At 40.2% G+C, this 15384-nt stretch overlaps 1 protein-coding gene across 1 annotated transcript in view; it reads left to right on the top strand.

Annotated features, from left to right (window-relative positions):
- Positions 1-15384, top strand: part of RYR2 (ryanodine receptor 2) — a 510050-nt gene that overhangs the window by 480495 nt on the left and 14171 nt on the right. The window contains exons 99-102 of the mRNA XM_073793696.1: positions 842-988; positions 3226-3360; positions 13247-13403; positions 14832-14896. Coding sequence (XP_073649797.1) covers positions 842-988; positions 3226-3360; positions 13247-13403; positions 14832-14896 — 504 coding nt within the window. The remainder of the gene's footprint in view (positions 1-841; positions 989-3225; positions 3361-13246; positions 13404-14831; positions 14897-15384) is intronic.

Here is a 15384-nt window from a genome sequence, read left to right as displayed (position 1 = left end):
TCCTCCTACAGAAAGGCTCGTAAAAACCTCCCCTAAGGCCTTCTGCTGTTCTTGCTGCCGTGCTTTCTTCCTTGGATATCTCATTGAGTCTCAAAATCTCGCTCTTATCTTAGCACTTTTATAGTGAACCTTAGTTCCATTCTCCTAAAGACTTGTGACCCCCATCCCCCCAGTACTCCTGCCTCTGTCCCCACCCTGCCTCACCCAGCCGTGGGCCCAGAACTCTGGGTACCTTAGAGAACCCTCTGATATTCAAAATCAAGTCTTGAGTTATCTCTTAGGACTGTCAACTGTTAGTAAGGTGTCTTGCAGCTCACTTCTCATCTAACAATAGAAGCAACTCCCCTGAATAAAAAGGAGGCCACCCCAACTCAGCCACATGTGGCAACATCTGGAGACATTCTTGGTTGTCATGAGTGGAGAGGGGGAGTTCTACTACCGGCAGCTAGGGAGTAGAGACCAGGGATGCTGCTAGCTAACCATCCTACTATGCACAGGATGGCATCCACAACCAAGGATTATCCGGCCCAAACTATCAGTAGTGGACATTAGTAAGTTGCTGTTGAGTAGTAAGTCAATACATTTTTCTCTGTGGGAGGATAAATAAAAACAGCCACTCTGATATAAAGGAGAGAATGGCATTGAACCTTGCAGAACAGCTACATCAAAATAAAATACACAAACAAACTGATATAACTGATTGGAATTATATAAATCTTTAGTCTAAGAAGATAAAGTTAGTGGAGTGGTTATCATAGAATGAGAGCAGAGTAGTATACATACAATACAATAGTATGTATTCTATTTTCTGAGATGATTTTCTCTCATTTTGTCTTAATAGTCCTTCCTCTACCTTGCCTGGTATATGGCCATGTCCGTTCTCGGACACTATAACAACTTTTTTTTTGCCGCTCATCTTCTTGACATTGCTATGGGATTCAAGACGTTAAGAACCATCTTATCATCAGTAACACACAATGGCAAACAGGTAAAAGTCTTATGTTTTCCTCCCCCTGCAAAAACTGAAAAAGCGACAGATATTCTAACAGAAGTAACACCAAACCTCAAATGACAGTGTACAGTTTTAAAGACTTTTGCGAATAGAGGATCCGTACTTTTTCTTCTATAAACCATGCAGATTCGTAATTTGAGAGCCCCCGAGACCTACATTCATGTCTTGACTTGATGGGTGAGCTGTGTGACCTTGGATAAATTACTTAGCATTCTTCTAAATCTCAACTCCCTCATTTTGTAAAATGAGTACAATAGAAGTACCTACCTTATAGGGGTTTTGTGAAAATTAAATAAAAACAGAAATGTGGAGGTCTTAGCACAGGCTCAAGCACATTAAACACTCAGGAAGGTAGTTATTATTTTGTTCCTAATATGATATTTGCTGAATCTGATACTGTGGCTAAACCAAAATATGTTGCAACATCCTAACACACTAGTTATATCAGTAATAAAACCTGAGATGCTACATTCTTAATTTAATATAGTATTTTAAAACTGGATATTCATGGGCTCTTTTCTCCACTTTTAAATTGGGCAAAAAGAATAATAATGTTTCACACTTGACAAGGTCATGCTTACTTGGAGAAAAGCTGGCTTAATTCCAGATAGTCAGCTTATGTTCTAATACAACCCATTTGTAATGTTAAAACTTTCATTAATAAACTTCTCAATTCATTCTCTATTTATCAAGTGTCCAGTGGGAGGTAACACATTCTGTTAGTTATTTAGAATGAGTGTCCTTATTTTCCAGAATTTTATAATCCAGCGTATTTTAAAATCAGTGCCCTTCCCAAAACCTTGAACTGTGTCCACGGTTAAGTTCGCATTATCATGACCTTCACTTTTCTAAATTTCAGCACAATGTTCTTATATATGTCACTCTAGTTTCTGAATATGAGTATGATATGCATGGCACGTCATGAGTCCAGTGACAAAAAGTGTACTATGCATGTTCATCGGTCAATTAGTAAATTGGTTTTGAGCTCCCAGTATGTTCGAAGAACTGGAGATGCTAACTCTGTGGAGTATTTGCACACAAAACATCTGGCACTGCTCTCAATTTCTAAACTTTTATTTCTAAACTTTATTCCTTCTCTTTTTGAGGTATCAAATTTTCATTTGCAAAGATATATAGAGCTTAAATAGCCCTTATAGGTAAAACACACAGAAATTTACAGTGGCCTTATACTTAATTTATAGAAGTGAATTAAGCCCTCTATTAAGACAACATGTTTTTTCCAGATAATTATGAAGTGATTTTTAAAAGACTTAATATATGCTGCCACGGTTAAGAACACCAGGGGTATGTTGTAATCAGAGGAAGTAGACATAAAAAATAATGCATTTTAGTGTGTTTAGAACTTCTGTGATAGAACCAGAAATATATTTTTACCACCTTGGTGAACGTCATATTTTAAAAATATATATATTCATATACAAATTCTATGTATATTCACATATATATTCTATAAAATATGTTTATATATACATACATATATATGCATATATATACATTATGTTAAAGTATAGTTTGGAATTTAAAAAAGATTACATAGAGCTGAAAAAAGACCTTTCAAACTGTGACTTTTATTTATACGTTGAGAAAATTTGCCTTCAAAATAGTGTTATCAGTTATTAAAGTGTCTTTCCCTTTGATCATTGGTTTATGTTAACAAAGCCAGACTTCTTAGTTTTATTAATATTTATGATACATATTATTAACAGTCGTGCATTTCCAGATGTTAGAAACAATTCCTATTTCGTTTTAGGATATGATTGAAAGAAAACGTGATTTACAACCCCTCTTACTATCATAACAAAAATGAGAGAGTTTTTGTTAGGAATGTAAATTATTTAAAGGGAATAGAACTTATAAAAAGAGAGAATGTGTTTAATGTAGTATCTACTACCAAATACTTAGATGATAGAAACATGAACATATTAAGCTGCTTATTAATATTATTAATATCAATTTGGATATGAAACTAAATCAGAGTTTTATTCATGTTATTGTATGCATTTATTAGCCAATTAAGTAGTCAAGTTTTACATAAAATAAACTGGCAACTTTATAAAATATAGCAACTATGAAAATAGATTTCCCCACTGGGGGTATAAGAAAGGTATGAGGTGTGGATTCCATTAGCTTTTAGTCAGTAAATCCACTGACTTATATTTCTAATACATGTTCAATGTCACATTGCTTTCCAGCTTGTATTAACCGTTGGCTTATTAGCTGTTGTCGTATACCTATATACTGTCGTGGCATTCAATTTTTTCCGAAAATTCTACAATAAAAGTGAAGATGGCGATACACCAGACATGAAATGTGATGACATGCTAACGGTAAGTTCATACACTTTGATCTCCTATGAATGAAAAAACTTCTCCTGCTTCTTCAACCCAAGGAATTGTGTAGTCATTCTTTAACAGTGAAAAATAGAAAATAGTGTACACAGCAGAAAGTTGTGTGGCTTTTTAAAGAATTGACGATTTTCATTTTTTGTGGAACATGAAGGACTGTTTCTGCCAATTTTGCACATCTACTGCATCAGCCTGATAATTAGTAGAATCCTGAGTAAAGTCCTTAGAACTGGAAGGATTAATGTAAACACTTTAGCCTGTTGTTCATATATTCTAGGAGAGCAGGTAAAATTATTTCCTTGTAGAAGGTTTAGGTATTTGTTCACCTTAGTGACTTGAACTGAAATTACTGAAATCCAAAAATATCTCTTTTATATTGAGTATCCTGGGTTAAATTACCCTTTTAGTCTTGGTTTTAAAATCAACAGATGTTAAAGATTTCATATTGCTTTATCACTCTTCTATAACCTGCATCTCTAATATGACAAATCAGAAATTACCATATATGAGATGCTAGACTGTGAAGGGGAAAATTAGACAAAATATTTAACCTCTAGCTGGAAAGAGATGAATCCTTCAGTGAGCTCCAAATTGAGATACCTATACAGTTGGGGCTGGTGTAAAAAGAGATGGACATAATGATGCTAAAATTGCTCTAGAAAAAATAAACATCTCAAAGGAGTAGTGACAAAGACCTACTAATATTACAAAGACTAGTAATTAAGACAGTTTTTGTACTAGAGAATGACAGATCAATGGAATACAGTCTAGAAAGAGATTCAGATACACATGGAAATTAAAAGTATGATAAAAGTGGCCTTAGAAATTATGAAATGAAAAATAATTCAATAAGTGGTATTGGTACCATGAACATGCTGTTAGGAGGAAACTGCTAAAAGTGGATGCCAACCAAGTTCTTTACATCAAAATAAATTCCAAATGAAATAAATCTTTCAGTGAAAAAAGAAAGAGAAAAATGAAAGTTAGGATTTGACTTGTGAAATAATAACATTATTTATTTATTTATTTATTGCTTGCTTGCTGTGTCGGGTCTTCGATGCTGCCCGCGGGCTTTCTTTAGTTGCAGCAAGCGGGGGCTGCTCTTCGTTGCGGTGCGTGGGCATCTCATTGCCGTGGCCTCTCGTTGCGGAGCATGGGCTCTAGGAGCGCGGGCTTCAGTAGTTGTGGCGCGTGGGCTCTAGAGCACAGGCTAAGTAGTTGTGGCACATGGGCTTAGTTGCTCCGCGGCATGTGGGATCTTCCCGGACCAGGGCTCAAACCCGTGTCCCCTCCATTGGCAGGCAGATTCTTAACCACTGCACCACCAGGGAAGCCCCATAACAACAATTTTTTAATGGGGAGAGGTCTTTCTGAATATGACATAAAACCTAGGATCCATGTAAGCATAAAAAATTACTTTAAAAAGGAATAACTATAAGGAAAATCTTAAATGCAGATGACAAGCTAGCAAAAATATACTGAACACTATAACAAAGGGCCAGTTTCTTTAATTTACAAAGTCTTTGTCACAACTGAGAGAAGAAATAACAAGCCAATAGAAAAATAAGCAAATTATATGACTAGACAGTTCACTATAAAATAAGTTGAATCAGCTTATAAATATGGAAAGATGCTCAGCCTCTATCATATTGATACTTTAAAAAGGGCAAACCAAAGCCATCAGTTGCCACCTTTACCTATCAGGTTTGCAAAATCTTAGTTTGTTAATACCCAGAGTTACTGAATTGATTGAAAAGCTGGCACCTTCATGAACACTGTTGGGAATTTAAAATAACACAACAATTTGAGAGAAATTTTATAATAGCTATTGAATTTTTAAGTGTACTTACCCTTTGACTTGTCAGTTCCATTGCTAGTAACTGACCTGTTTATTCACAAATATGCCTCGCTATATTCAAGGACATTAGCTGCTATAACAAATTGAAAATAATATAAATTATCATCTATAGAGTCTTGATTAAATAAATTATGGTAAATCCATATAATGGAAAATATGTAGCTTTTTAAAATAGTAGAGAAATCTGTATGTGCTGATATGGAAAGACATACAGATTATACTTAAGTGGGAAAAATAAAGATCAAAAGGATCCTAACTGTACAAGAAGATACACACACATATGCTAGAATGTATATGATAGATATGCTAGAATACACATACTATTTTTCTGGAAGAATACATAAGAAACTTTTAACAAGAGTTCATACAGGAAGTAGGACCACAAGTCAAGGAGAGAGAAAACTTGTGTGCCGGGAGACTGACCGGTCACTAGTAGTAACCTCCACCAGAGTCACTAACAGGGGACACTTTGCCACCCCCTCGCTGCTTCCCCACATCCATACCCTACCATTCTAGGCCCAGTGAGGAAGGTACTTTAGAGATCCTTCATCTCCTCTTCTGTGTGCTGCCTTTAATACCACCTTGTCTCTCTGTCCCATGACCCTGAAGACTTGGGGGAGTGGCTGGCCAGATGCAGAGAGGGGAGCAGAGGGCTGGAGGAGGCAACAAGGCGCAAAGGAGGGTCAGTAAGGGCTAACGGTAGGCACTTGTGCCTACACTGACTCCGGGGAGATTCATTTATATTCCAGGAGAATCACCCCAATGGGTCTAAATCTCAAAATTCACCAGCCTCAGGTCAGAAAGTTGTCCTGTTCATTCCCAGAGGGTGTGATGCTCAGTGAACCGCTCAAGATTGGTGGAAAGTAGGGAGGGTTTCAGATGGTGACATGCAGTGGCCTGGGTTACACGCTGGGAACAATGTGTGACTTGGATTCACCTCTCCTACCACAGTATGACCCCCCAAAATATCCTGGTCTCTCACTCTCACATCATGAGTCGTATCTGACCCTGTTCAATTTGCCCTAATAGTGTTCTTATAAGACTACAGGTTGCATCTTGCTCTCAGGATGTTTCCACTGCTCTTGTTAATTTTGTCAGTGGATTTATTAGGAGAAGAATCCATGCATTATTTGAACACGAGGTGGGTTAGGAAGACCACTGCCTTTACCTGGTTGATTTTACCCAATGACAGGGAAATGTATAAAGAAGGTAGAGAAGCTTGCCTCACTTTAGGATGAGGAAATTGGCTTCTTGATGTTTTCATCTGTGGGCTTGGGACTGAGCTACAGCCAGGATTTTGTTCAGTTTCAGGAATTTCTGTCTATATGGGTGAGACTACCTCTGACCAGCTCTGTTGTAGGTATTTCTGTCTCTACAAATAACAATGAACAGATCTTGCCTTTGGCTGAGGTGAGGTTGGAGGCATCATAAGTTTGCATCTTAGGTGTTTCTTTCTTGAAAAAGAAAAGTCAGTTCCAGGATACAGACTACACCTCGGCTCCTACCTCTTTCATAATTATGTACTGCTGTCAATCAGTCGAACCAGACAGGAGTCTGTGTACTTTGCACAGTCCATTTCCAGCTGATTGTTGTTAACAACTGTTGTGTCAGAGGCCACATTACCTAGGTTAACCTTTCAATTTTAGATGTAAAAACCCCTTTTAATTGCCTCTTACTAATTCTTGTGCAGGGAGGTTTTGAAGAAGCCACAGCCACTTAAAATGTAAGTAATCACTGACAGTAATGCTCATTAAAAGCGGAGGCTTAGTAAAACCAAACAGCTAGCAAGACAGAATTATGGAGTAGCAGGTGGTCAGATTTCATTGTTTTAATTCCCCAAAGACAATCCTTTTTTTTTTTTTTGCGGTACGCAGGCCTCTCACTGTTGTGGCCTCTCCCATTACGGAGCACAGGCTCCGGACGCACAGGCTCAGCGGCCATGGCTTACGGGCCCAGCCGCTCCGTGGCATGTGGGATCTTCCCGGACCGGGGCATGAACCCGTGTACCCTGCATCGGCAGGCGGACTCTCAACCACTGCGCCACGAGGGAAGCCCGAGAATCCTTTCTTTATGCCAGTCTCCTTAGCATTTCTTTTTCAAAGAGTGAAGTCTAGTATTCTCATCTGAGATAGGTTTTCCTCACTCACGTCGTATTTTATTGCTGTCATCCTGAGTTCCCATCGCATTTACTGTTTCAGGTTGTTTCTTCAGGTCTCAGAGAACATTGTAGGTTTTCTGGGGGACGTAATTCACTGCCAGTGTTTCATAACTTACAGCAGGTGGCACTGTAGCTGCAGTTTTGCAGAGTCAGTGATGATTCATACTTAAATTTCTTTTCTTCTTTCTTTACTTACTTATTTATTTGGAATCACGGTGTTTTGAGCCAGAGAATCTAATTAATCCAGCCATAACCTGATAGAATTTGAACCTCTTCACCAAGAATGTAGGAGAAGAAATTGAAAACTAATCTAAAGTTTTCAAGTCCAGGGTAAAAAGCTGATTGCAGCTAGAGAGCCAGGGAGACTGACGTGGCATATATAAGAGCATCCATCTCAAAAGGAGTGGTTTTCAGCCTCAAATGCCCAGAGGAATCACCAGGAAAACTCTGTAAATCCACAGCTCTTCAAGACCAACCCCAGATCCCTTGAGTCAGAAACTGTAGGAAAGGTATCAAGACCTGTGTTTTGGAAAAAGCTTTCCAGGTGGTTGAGCTAAAAAGTATGCTCCTAGGGAAGTAACCTGCTTAAGTAGTTGTTCTAAAGTACTTACTTTACCCCATCTTCTCAATGAATAATCTGTTTCTCTCTAGTTCAACCTCTATCTCTTTTTCTCTCCCTGTGTCTGTTTCTCTCCCCACACCCGCCTTTTTTTTTTTTTGGCCAAGGTAAAGATCTTATAAGGATCTTCACCAGTCCCTAGAAACTGTTACTCTTCAGTGTCCCCTAAAGGCAGCATAAACAATGATTAACCCCAGAATGTATATTTAGGAGGTGGATGGGGGGAATGTCACAGAACGTTAAATCTTGAGAATTAGCAAGTGCCCTGTCCCCGTTTCTGTAGCACCAGGCACCTTCCTCCCTCATTACTCAGGTTCTCTGAAGAAAGCGGTGTCACTTTTTGCTGCCCAGCATCGCTCCTCCAGCTCTTATGATCAGGTTGAGTCTGATTCTCTGAAAAGGAAGGTAGATGAAAGGACTTCCCTTTTCAGGCGCAGAATGGTAATCTGACAGGCTGCCGCCTCCTGTGAGTGGCTGGTCACCCCATTTCCTCCTACTCCACCACAGCAGCCATGGCCCTGCTATCTCTGGTGAGAACTTCTGATAATGAAGGAGAAGGTTGGGAAAATCAACATCAGAATCCCACTGGTGAACTGTGCATTGTATTCTTTTTCACTTTGGTATCTTATTAAGCCTAACTAAGCACATCCACAAAACTCTACCTCTCTTTTCACAGCATGACCGTGTTTCATTTTAATGAAATATGGTGGAATCCCCTCCTCAAAATTCTTAGTGCTATCCTAGAATGAAGGCGAGCAGTGAGATGCACATATTGCCAGGAGAGGCCAAGTGGCTGACGAGAGATCTAAAAAGAAGGAGACATTTACTTTGGTAATTTAGCCTCATTCCATGGCCTTGTTTTCAACTTTATAGTCTAGAAAGTAAAAGTGAATCATTTGCCTGAGGACAGACTCACATTAACCAGACTCCTAAGAGTCAGATGTATCAGTCAGAGTACCAACATTCCACTCATTAAAAGTTCAAGCAACAAGTCGATAGTCTCTTCTCTATAGAAAAACTCTATGTGGGGAGCCAAATTATAATCCAAAAGTCTTGGTCAGCAGGAATTAGCAAGAGGAATTAGCTAGACCATCTTAGTCACATACATGTCAAATAAGCGGGCTTGGAGAGCTAGGGCATTCCAGGACCTGAACAGGGAACTGCAGTGATCCACTGTTGGCCCACTATGGCTATTAGTGTGGGGAGTCAAAGGGCCAGAATTTGACATGGAGAAATGCCAGACCACAGCCAGGTAGATTGTCCAAATTAAGTCGCCAGCCAAAGGGGGCAGGGGGAGTTTTACAAACAAAGCTAAGAATGGGAAAGCTAGGAAAGGATGGCCTATGTTAGTTCACTAAGTAAATAGTAGGCAGCTGCAATAATAATTCTATTTCCTGTAGCCACAGTTAATCACATGTGTGGACAGATTTGGAGAAAAACATATAACCCCCAATTTTTCTTAATAAAAATAAGAAATGCATGTGGTAAAAACTAATTCCAACAGTATGCAAGAATATACAGGGAAAATAAAACTTTCTCTACCCACAGATCCACCATTTACAGTTTCAAGCACTGTTTTAGACAAACAGTTCTAAGAAAGTAATGCCATGTCCTGAGGGCTTTTTTAAAATGTCTTCAAATTTTTATTTCTAAAGATTGATTCAGTACGTGGCACCAGGAATCCAGAATGTTTAAGCCTCCAGGAGATGTGGATGCAGGATTAAGTTTAGGCACCATTGGTCTCATCAGGCTGTCTGTAAAATAGGACTATCCTGGCCTCTCTGTAAGAGAGACCCCTTCCCTGGGCTGCAGAACAGTTCTGGGGTGATGCTCTTTGCTTATTGCATCCCAGACTGACCAACCTCTTTTCTGAGTGACCCAATCTTTTTGTTTTTAATTTTATTGAAGTATAGTTGATTCACAATGTTGCATTAATTTTTGCTGTACAGCACAGTGATTCCGTTATACATATGTATATATTCTTTTTGTATTTTTTTCCATTATGGTTTATCACAGGATATTGAATATAGTTCCCTGTGCTATACAGTAGGACCTTGTTGTTTATCCATCCTATACATAATAGTTTGCATCTGCTAATCCCAAACTCCCAATCCATCCCTCCTCCAACTCCCCCAGCCTTGGCAACCACAAGTCTGTTCTCTATGTCTGTGAGTCTGTTTCTGTTTGGTAGATATGTTCATTTGTGTCATATTTTAGATTCCACATATAAGTGATATCATGTGGTATTTGTCTTTCTTTTTCTGACTTATTTAGCTTAGTATGACAATCTCTAGTTGCATCCATATTGCTGCAGATGGCATTATTTCATTCTTTTTATGGCTGAGTAATATTCCAGTGTGTGTGTGTGTGTGTGTGTGTGTGTGTGTGTGTGTGTGTGTGTGTGTATACCACATCTTCTTTATCCATCCGTCAGTGGACTTTTAGGTTATTTCCATGTCTTGGCTATTGTAAATAGTGCTGCAGTGAACATGGGGGTGCATGTATCTGTATGAATTACAGTTTTGTCTGGGTATATGCTCAGGAGTGGAATTGCTGGATCATATGGCAACTCTATTTTTATTTTTTAAGGAACCTTCATACTGTTCTCCATAATGGTTGTACAAATTTACATTCCCACCAACAGTGTAGGAGGGTTCCCTTTTCTCCACACCCTCTCCAGCATTTGTTATTTGTATTGATAAGATTTTTTTAATGATGGCTATTCTGACCAGTGTGAGGCGGTACCCCACTGTAGTCTTGATATGCATTCCTCTAATAATTAGTGATAATGAGCATCTTTTCGTGTGCCTTTTGGCCAGCTGTATGTTGTCTTTGGAGAAATGTCTATTTAGGTCTTCTGCCCATTATTCAATTGGGTGGTTTGTTTTTTTCTTATTGAATTGTATGAGCTGTTTGTATATTTTGGAACTTAAGCCCTTATCAGTCACATGATTTGCACATATTTTCTGCCAGTCCATGTTTTGCTTACGGTTTCCTTTTTGTTTTGCTTCTGGTTTCCTTTGTTGCGCAAAAGCTTATAAGTTTGATTAGATGCCATTCGTTTATTTTTGCTTTCACTGCTATTGCCTAAGTGATCCAACCTTTATTTAATTCTGTTCATTAAATTCCAGGCATCTGACTTAGATGCAGAATACAAGAAGTTTCCTATCAGCAATTGGCTGTTGAACTATGAGCATTTTGGTATCATCTTGCTGCCTATTCTTTGCCTGAACTTTATGTTCTTTAAAATGACCTGAGAATCTGAGGTCTATTTGAGCCGTTCTCCATGAGAACAGCTGACCAGTCATAACTTTTCACTCCTCAGTCATCCCATCCCACAAGTGATTTTTGAGTACCTATCATGTGCTGGGCATTATTTAGGCACTGATGATAGAGTAGTAACCCAAGTAATTCTTCTTATAATGGGACTAATTCTAGTGGAGTGAGATAGATCATAAAACATCAAATGAAAAAATAAGTTGGAGATACAAGTCTGGAATTCAGGAAAGAGACCCAAGATGTAAATAGAAATTTTTTGAAGTAATTAGCACAGATGGTATTTAAGCATGAAACTGGAAAAGTTCCCCAAGGGAGTGTCCTAAAAGAAACAAAAAGTCAGAGAACCCAATCCTGGGCATTAGTTCATGAAGAGATAGGGAGATGAGGAAGAACCAGCCAAGGGGGCTGAGAAGGAATGACCAGAAATGTAGGAGAAAACCAGAGGAGTGTGGTGTCTCACTGAGTGAAGATGCTGTTTCGAGGTCTTTGCCCCGTTCGTTAGGGTTACGGGAGACAGTGAGTTTTTTGTTTTGCATTGATGGGTGACATCAGTTGGGTAAATGAGAGTTTCTCGAACAGTCTGAGGAGGGCTCATGGAAGAAAGATTATTCATTGAGGTTCTGAAGGATGAGTAGGTTCTAATGGGATACAAATGGGAAAGAATATTGCAAGATGAGGAGAATATGCAGGCAAAGATCTAGAATCAGGAATACTGTATTTGGAGGAGGCATGGGTAGAGGAGAGGGCGGTGCTTGGGAGAGGGGAACTTAGAGAGGGGAAGTAGGGCTAAATCAGAGGGCCTGGAATGGAGAGTGTGGACTTATCCTAAATAAAGATAAAACCCTAGATGCTTAATCCAGTGGTCCTGATGTTGCCCCCCCCCCCCCCCCCCGCAGAGGACACTTGGCAATGTCTGCAGACATTTTTGATTGTCTGTGGGGTGGGGTGCTACTGGCATCTAGTGAATAGAGGCCAGAGATCCTTCTAACATATGCTACAGTGCATAAGACAGACCTTACAACGAAGAATTATCTGGCCTAAAATGTTAATGATTTTGAGGCTGAGAAACCCTGCCCCAAAGCGCTTTACTGCACCCCTCTTTTTTGGCAATGGACACTTGCAGCTGTACATGTTGTCGGTTGCTTTAAAGTTTAAACAATGAGCTGCTAGTTCTTTCCTGCCTCTCTCATTTTTCTTTATTCTAGACATTAAAGTTAAAAATTTTTCGCATTATATTCCAATGTGATAGATGAGAGGATGGTAAGTGTTAAGTCTGTTATTTTCCTCACTTAATTTCTAACATTCCATCCAGTTATACAATGGACTTTTACTTCCCCATTCCTTTGTCTGTTATGCTCACAAAAAAACTGAACAGTGCAATTAAATATAGTTTTGTGGCCCTTACTGTGATCCTAATGGGATAACCTTATGCCTGATGCTAGTGAGGTCTTTTTCATTTCCCGCAAAGTATGACAGCCGGCGCTAAGCAGAGTATGCAGCACAGAGTTTTGTTTAAAAGACAGCAGAGAGCTTCCCTGGTGGCGCAGTGGTTGAGAGTCCGCCTGCCGATGCAGGGGACACGGGTTCGTACCCTGGTCCGGGAAGATCCCACATGCCACGGAGTGGCTGGGCCCGTGAGCCATGGCCGCTGAGCCTGCACGTCCAGAGCCTGTGCTCCACAGCGGGAGAGGCCACAACAGTGAGAGGCCCGTGTACCGCAAAAAAAACCAAAAACCAAAAAACAAAAAAATAACTATAAAAGACAGCAGAATGTAAGAGCCAAGTGTTTGCATCACAATTACAAATACTGAAACAAAGAGAGGTGATGTAGAAGGCAAAGATGCTCATCATTTCCACAGTGAAGATTAGGAACAAGAGAGACAATCTTAGGTGTGTTGAGTATAAAAATGGGCAGTGGTCCTCCAGGAAGTGAAGCCATTCCTCTCTTTTCCAGTGCTATATGTTCCACATGTATGTCGGGGTACGTGCCGGAGGGGGTATCGGTGATGAAATCGAAGACCCAGCCGGCGATGAGTATGAGATCTATCGAATCATCTTTGATATCACCTTCTTCTTCTTTGTAATTGTCATTCTCTTGGCCATAATACAAGGTAAGCATCATCCTCAAGAAGATCTAGAATTTGACCTACATATTGTTGAAGCTAACATTAAAGACGGGGTAAGAATGTCAGGTGTTTCTTAGAAAAGCCAAATAGAACTCTTCCATTCAGTGTTTCTTCACTGGAAATCTGTAGAAGGAAAAACAAAGAAGCAAGGGACCCTGCTCTGGCCGGGAGATGGCTACAGGTTTCTCTGGCCTCCTTTCAAATAACAGAATGGAAAGAGCGCTTTCCTGGGTCTGATTTCCTGCCCTGCCGCTGATGACCTTTACAACTGGTGGTGGGTGAGCCATTTAGCCTCTTTGGGTCTATCACATGGAAATTATATAAAGCTCTAAGCCATGGGTTATTGAAAAGACTTCTTTAAAAATGATGTCTGTTCCGTGTGCCCTGGGAGCAGAATGCTGTTCTTCACATTTGACGAAACTGAGCCATAGTAAGTCTAAGAAACTTGGCTGAAGTGTGCAGCTGAAAAGTGTCAGGGCTGGAATCCAAAGGCACAGGGTCTGGACCCAGAGCCGTCACGTGCAACCACCGTGCCACGTTGACCCATCCGATCTTCCTTTTACTCCAAGGGAACTTGGAGTGGGTAGTTTTTTCCTCTCCTTTTATTCCAAGGTAACTTTTTTTCCCTCAGAAAAATCACTCATGTTGTCTTCTTCTGCTTACACATTTATCCTAGCTTGAATTAAATGTCTATAAATGGGACATTATCCTCTAAATTCCACAGGCAAGAAAATGATACCCTTTTATCAGTAAAGTACAGGAACACGTTTAAAGGATTCATAACCCTTCCTTTATGTCTTTATTGAGTGTAACAATAATGTGTTTACAAGAGGGCAAAGTCATATAAAGCACTTGGAAGAAAACATACAGCCCGGCAAGTCACAGGAGAAATGGGAACAGAGCAGCAGGAAGCCGTTAGTTGCTGATTGCTACAGTTACTAATGCTAGGGAAAGTTTATTGATGATGAACTTGCGAAAAAAATGATTTGAGAAAAATTCCTCACAGTTAATATGGGCATGTTTGATTTGCAAATTAGCACTTGACAATCTTATTAGTGGCATTTTCTGTACTTTACGACCATCAATCGCCATTGCTCCTTCTTGGCGTGAAGCAGGTAGTAACATACCATTTCTTGATGCCAAGGTAACCCAAGGTTTTTCCTGCTGTCACATCATTTTTAAACCCCTTTTCAGGCAGTATGTATGTGCCCTGGGAACTGCATGTGTCTGCCCCCCAAAGACAGAACGCTGCTGCCCTCGTAGGAGTATCTGGTGTGCGCTCACATCTTCTGCCAAGCTCTGAGCATCTCTCAGTGTCATGGTCCCTTTCCTTGGGAGGCTTAGCCAAGGGGCTGTGAATTTCATTATCCTTCTCTGGTTGATAGATTAAATCCCGTCTTTACTGAACACTAGGTTTAATTATCGATGCTTTTGGGGAACTAAGAGACCAACAGGAACAGGTCAAAGAAGACATGGAGGTGAGTCTCTCCGTTTCTGACTCTGCGTTTTTGTTGTTGTGGACACTGCCTGTCCCCACTGTCTTTTATCAAAGAATGACGACTGTGGGAGAAGGGGGAGGGACATGAACAATGCATGGCTTCATTGGCCTGTTTTTGATTCAGGCAATACACGTAGTTGGGCACGGCTGCTAGGCTGTGTGGTGGGCTCCAGGTACATACAAACAGTAGTGTGGCGTCATCTGCCCCTCCAGGAGGGGGAGACCATTCATTCAAAATGGTGGATCCGCCGACAAATAAGTAAACAGGACATCGTGAGCAGTGTGATGTTTATAGGAGGAAACCCTGCGTGCTGGGGTCTCTGGGGCTGGTGTCTAATTGCCTCTTGTGTGATCAGGGGCGTACTTAAAAGAAGGGATGCCCAAGCTGAAGCCTGAGGATCGCAGAGGTGTGGATTTGAGAGAGAGAGCGAGCGAGCTCAGGCCAGTTTTAGGCCACCTCCCCACTCC

This window comes from Tursiops truncatus, chromosome 16 (genome assembly GCF_011762595.2).
Source record: "Tursiops truncatus isolate mTurTru1 chromosome 16, mTurTru1.mat.Y, whole genome shotgun sequence".
NCBI classification, from domain to species: domain Eukaryota; kingdom Metazoa; phylum Chordata; class Mammalia; order Artiodactyla; family Delphinidae; genus Tursiops; species Tursiops truncatus.
The sequence above is the reverse complement of the archived record's forward strand: the minus strand, read 5'-3'. Positions and strand labels throughout refer to the sequence as shown.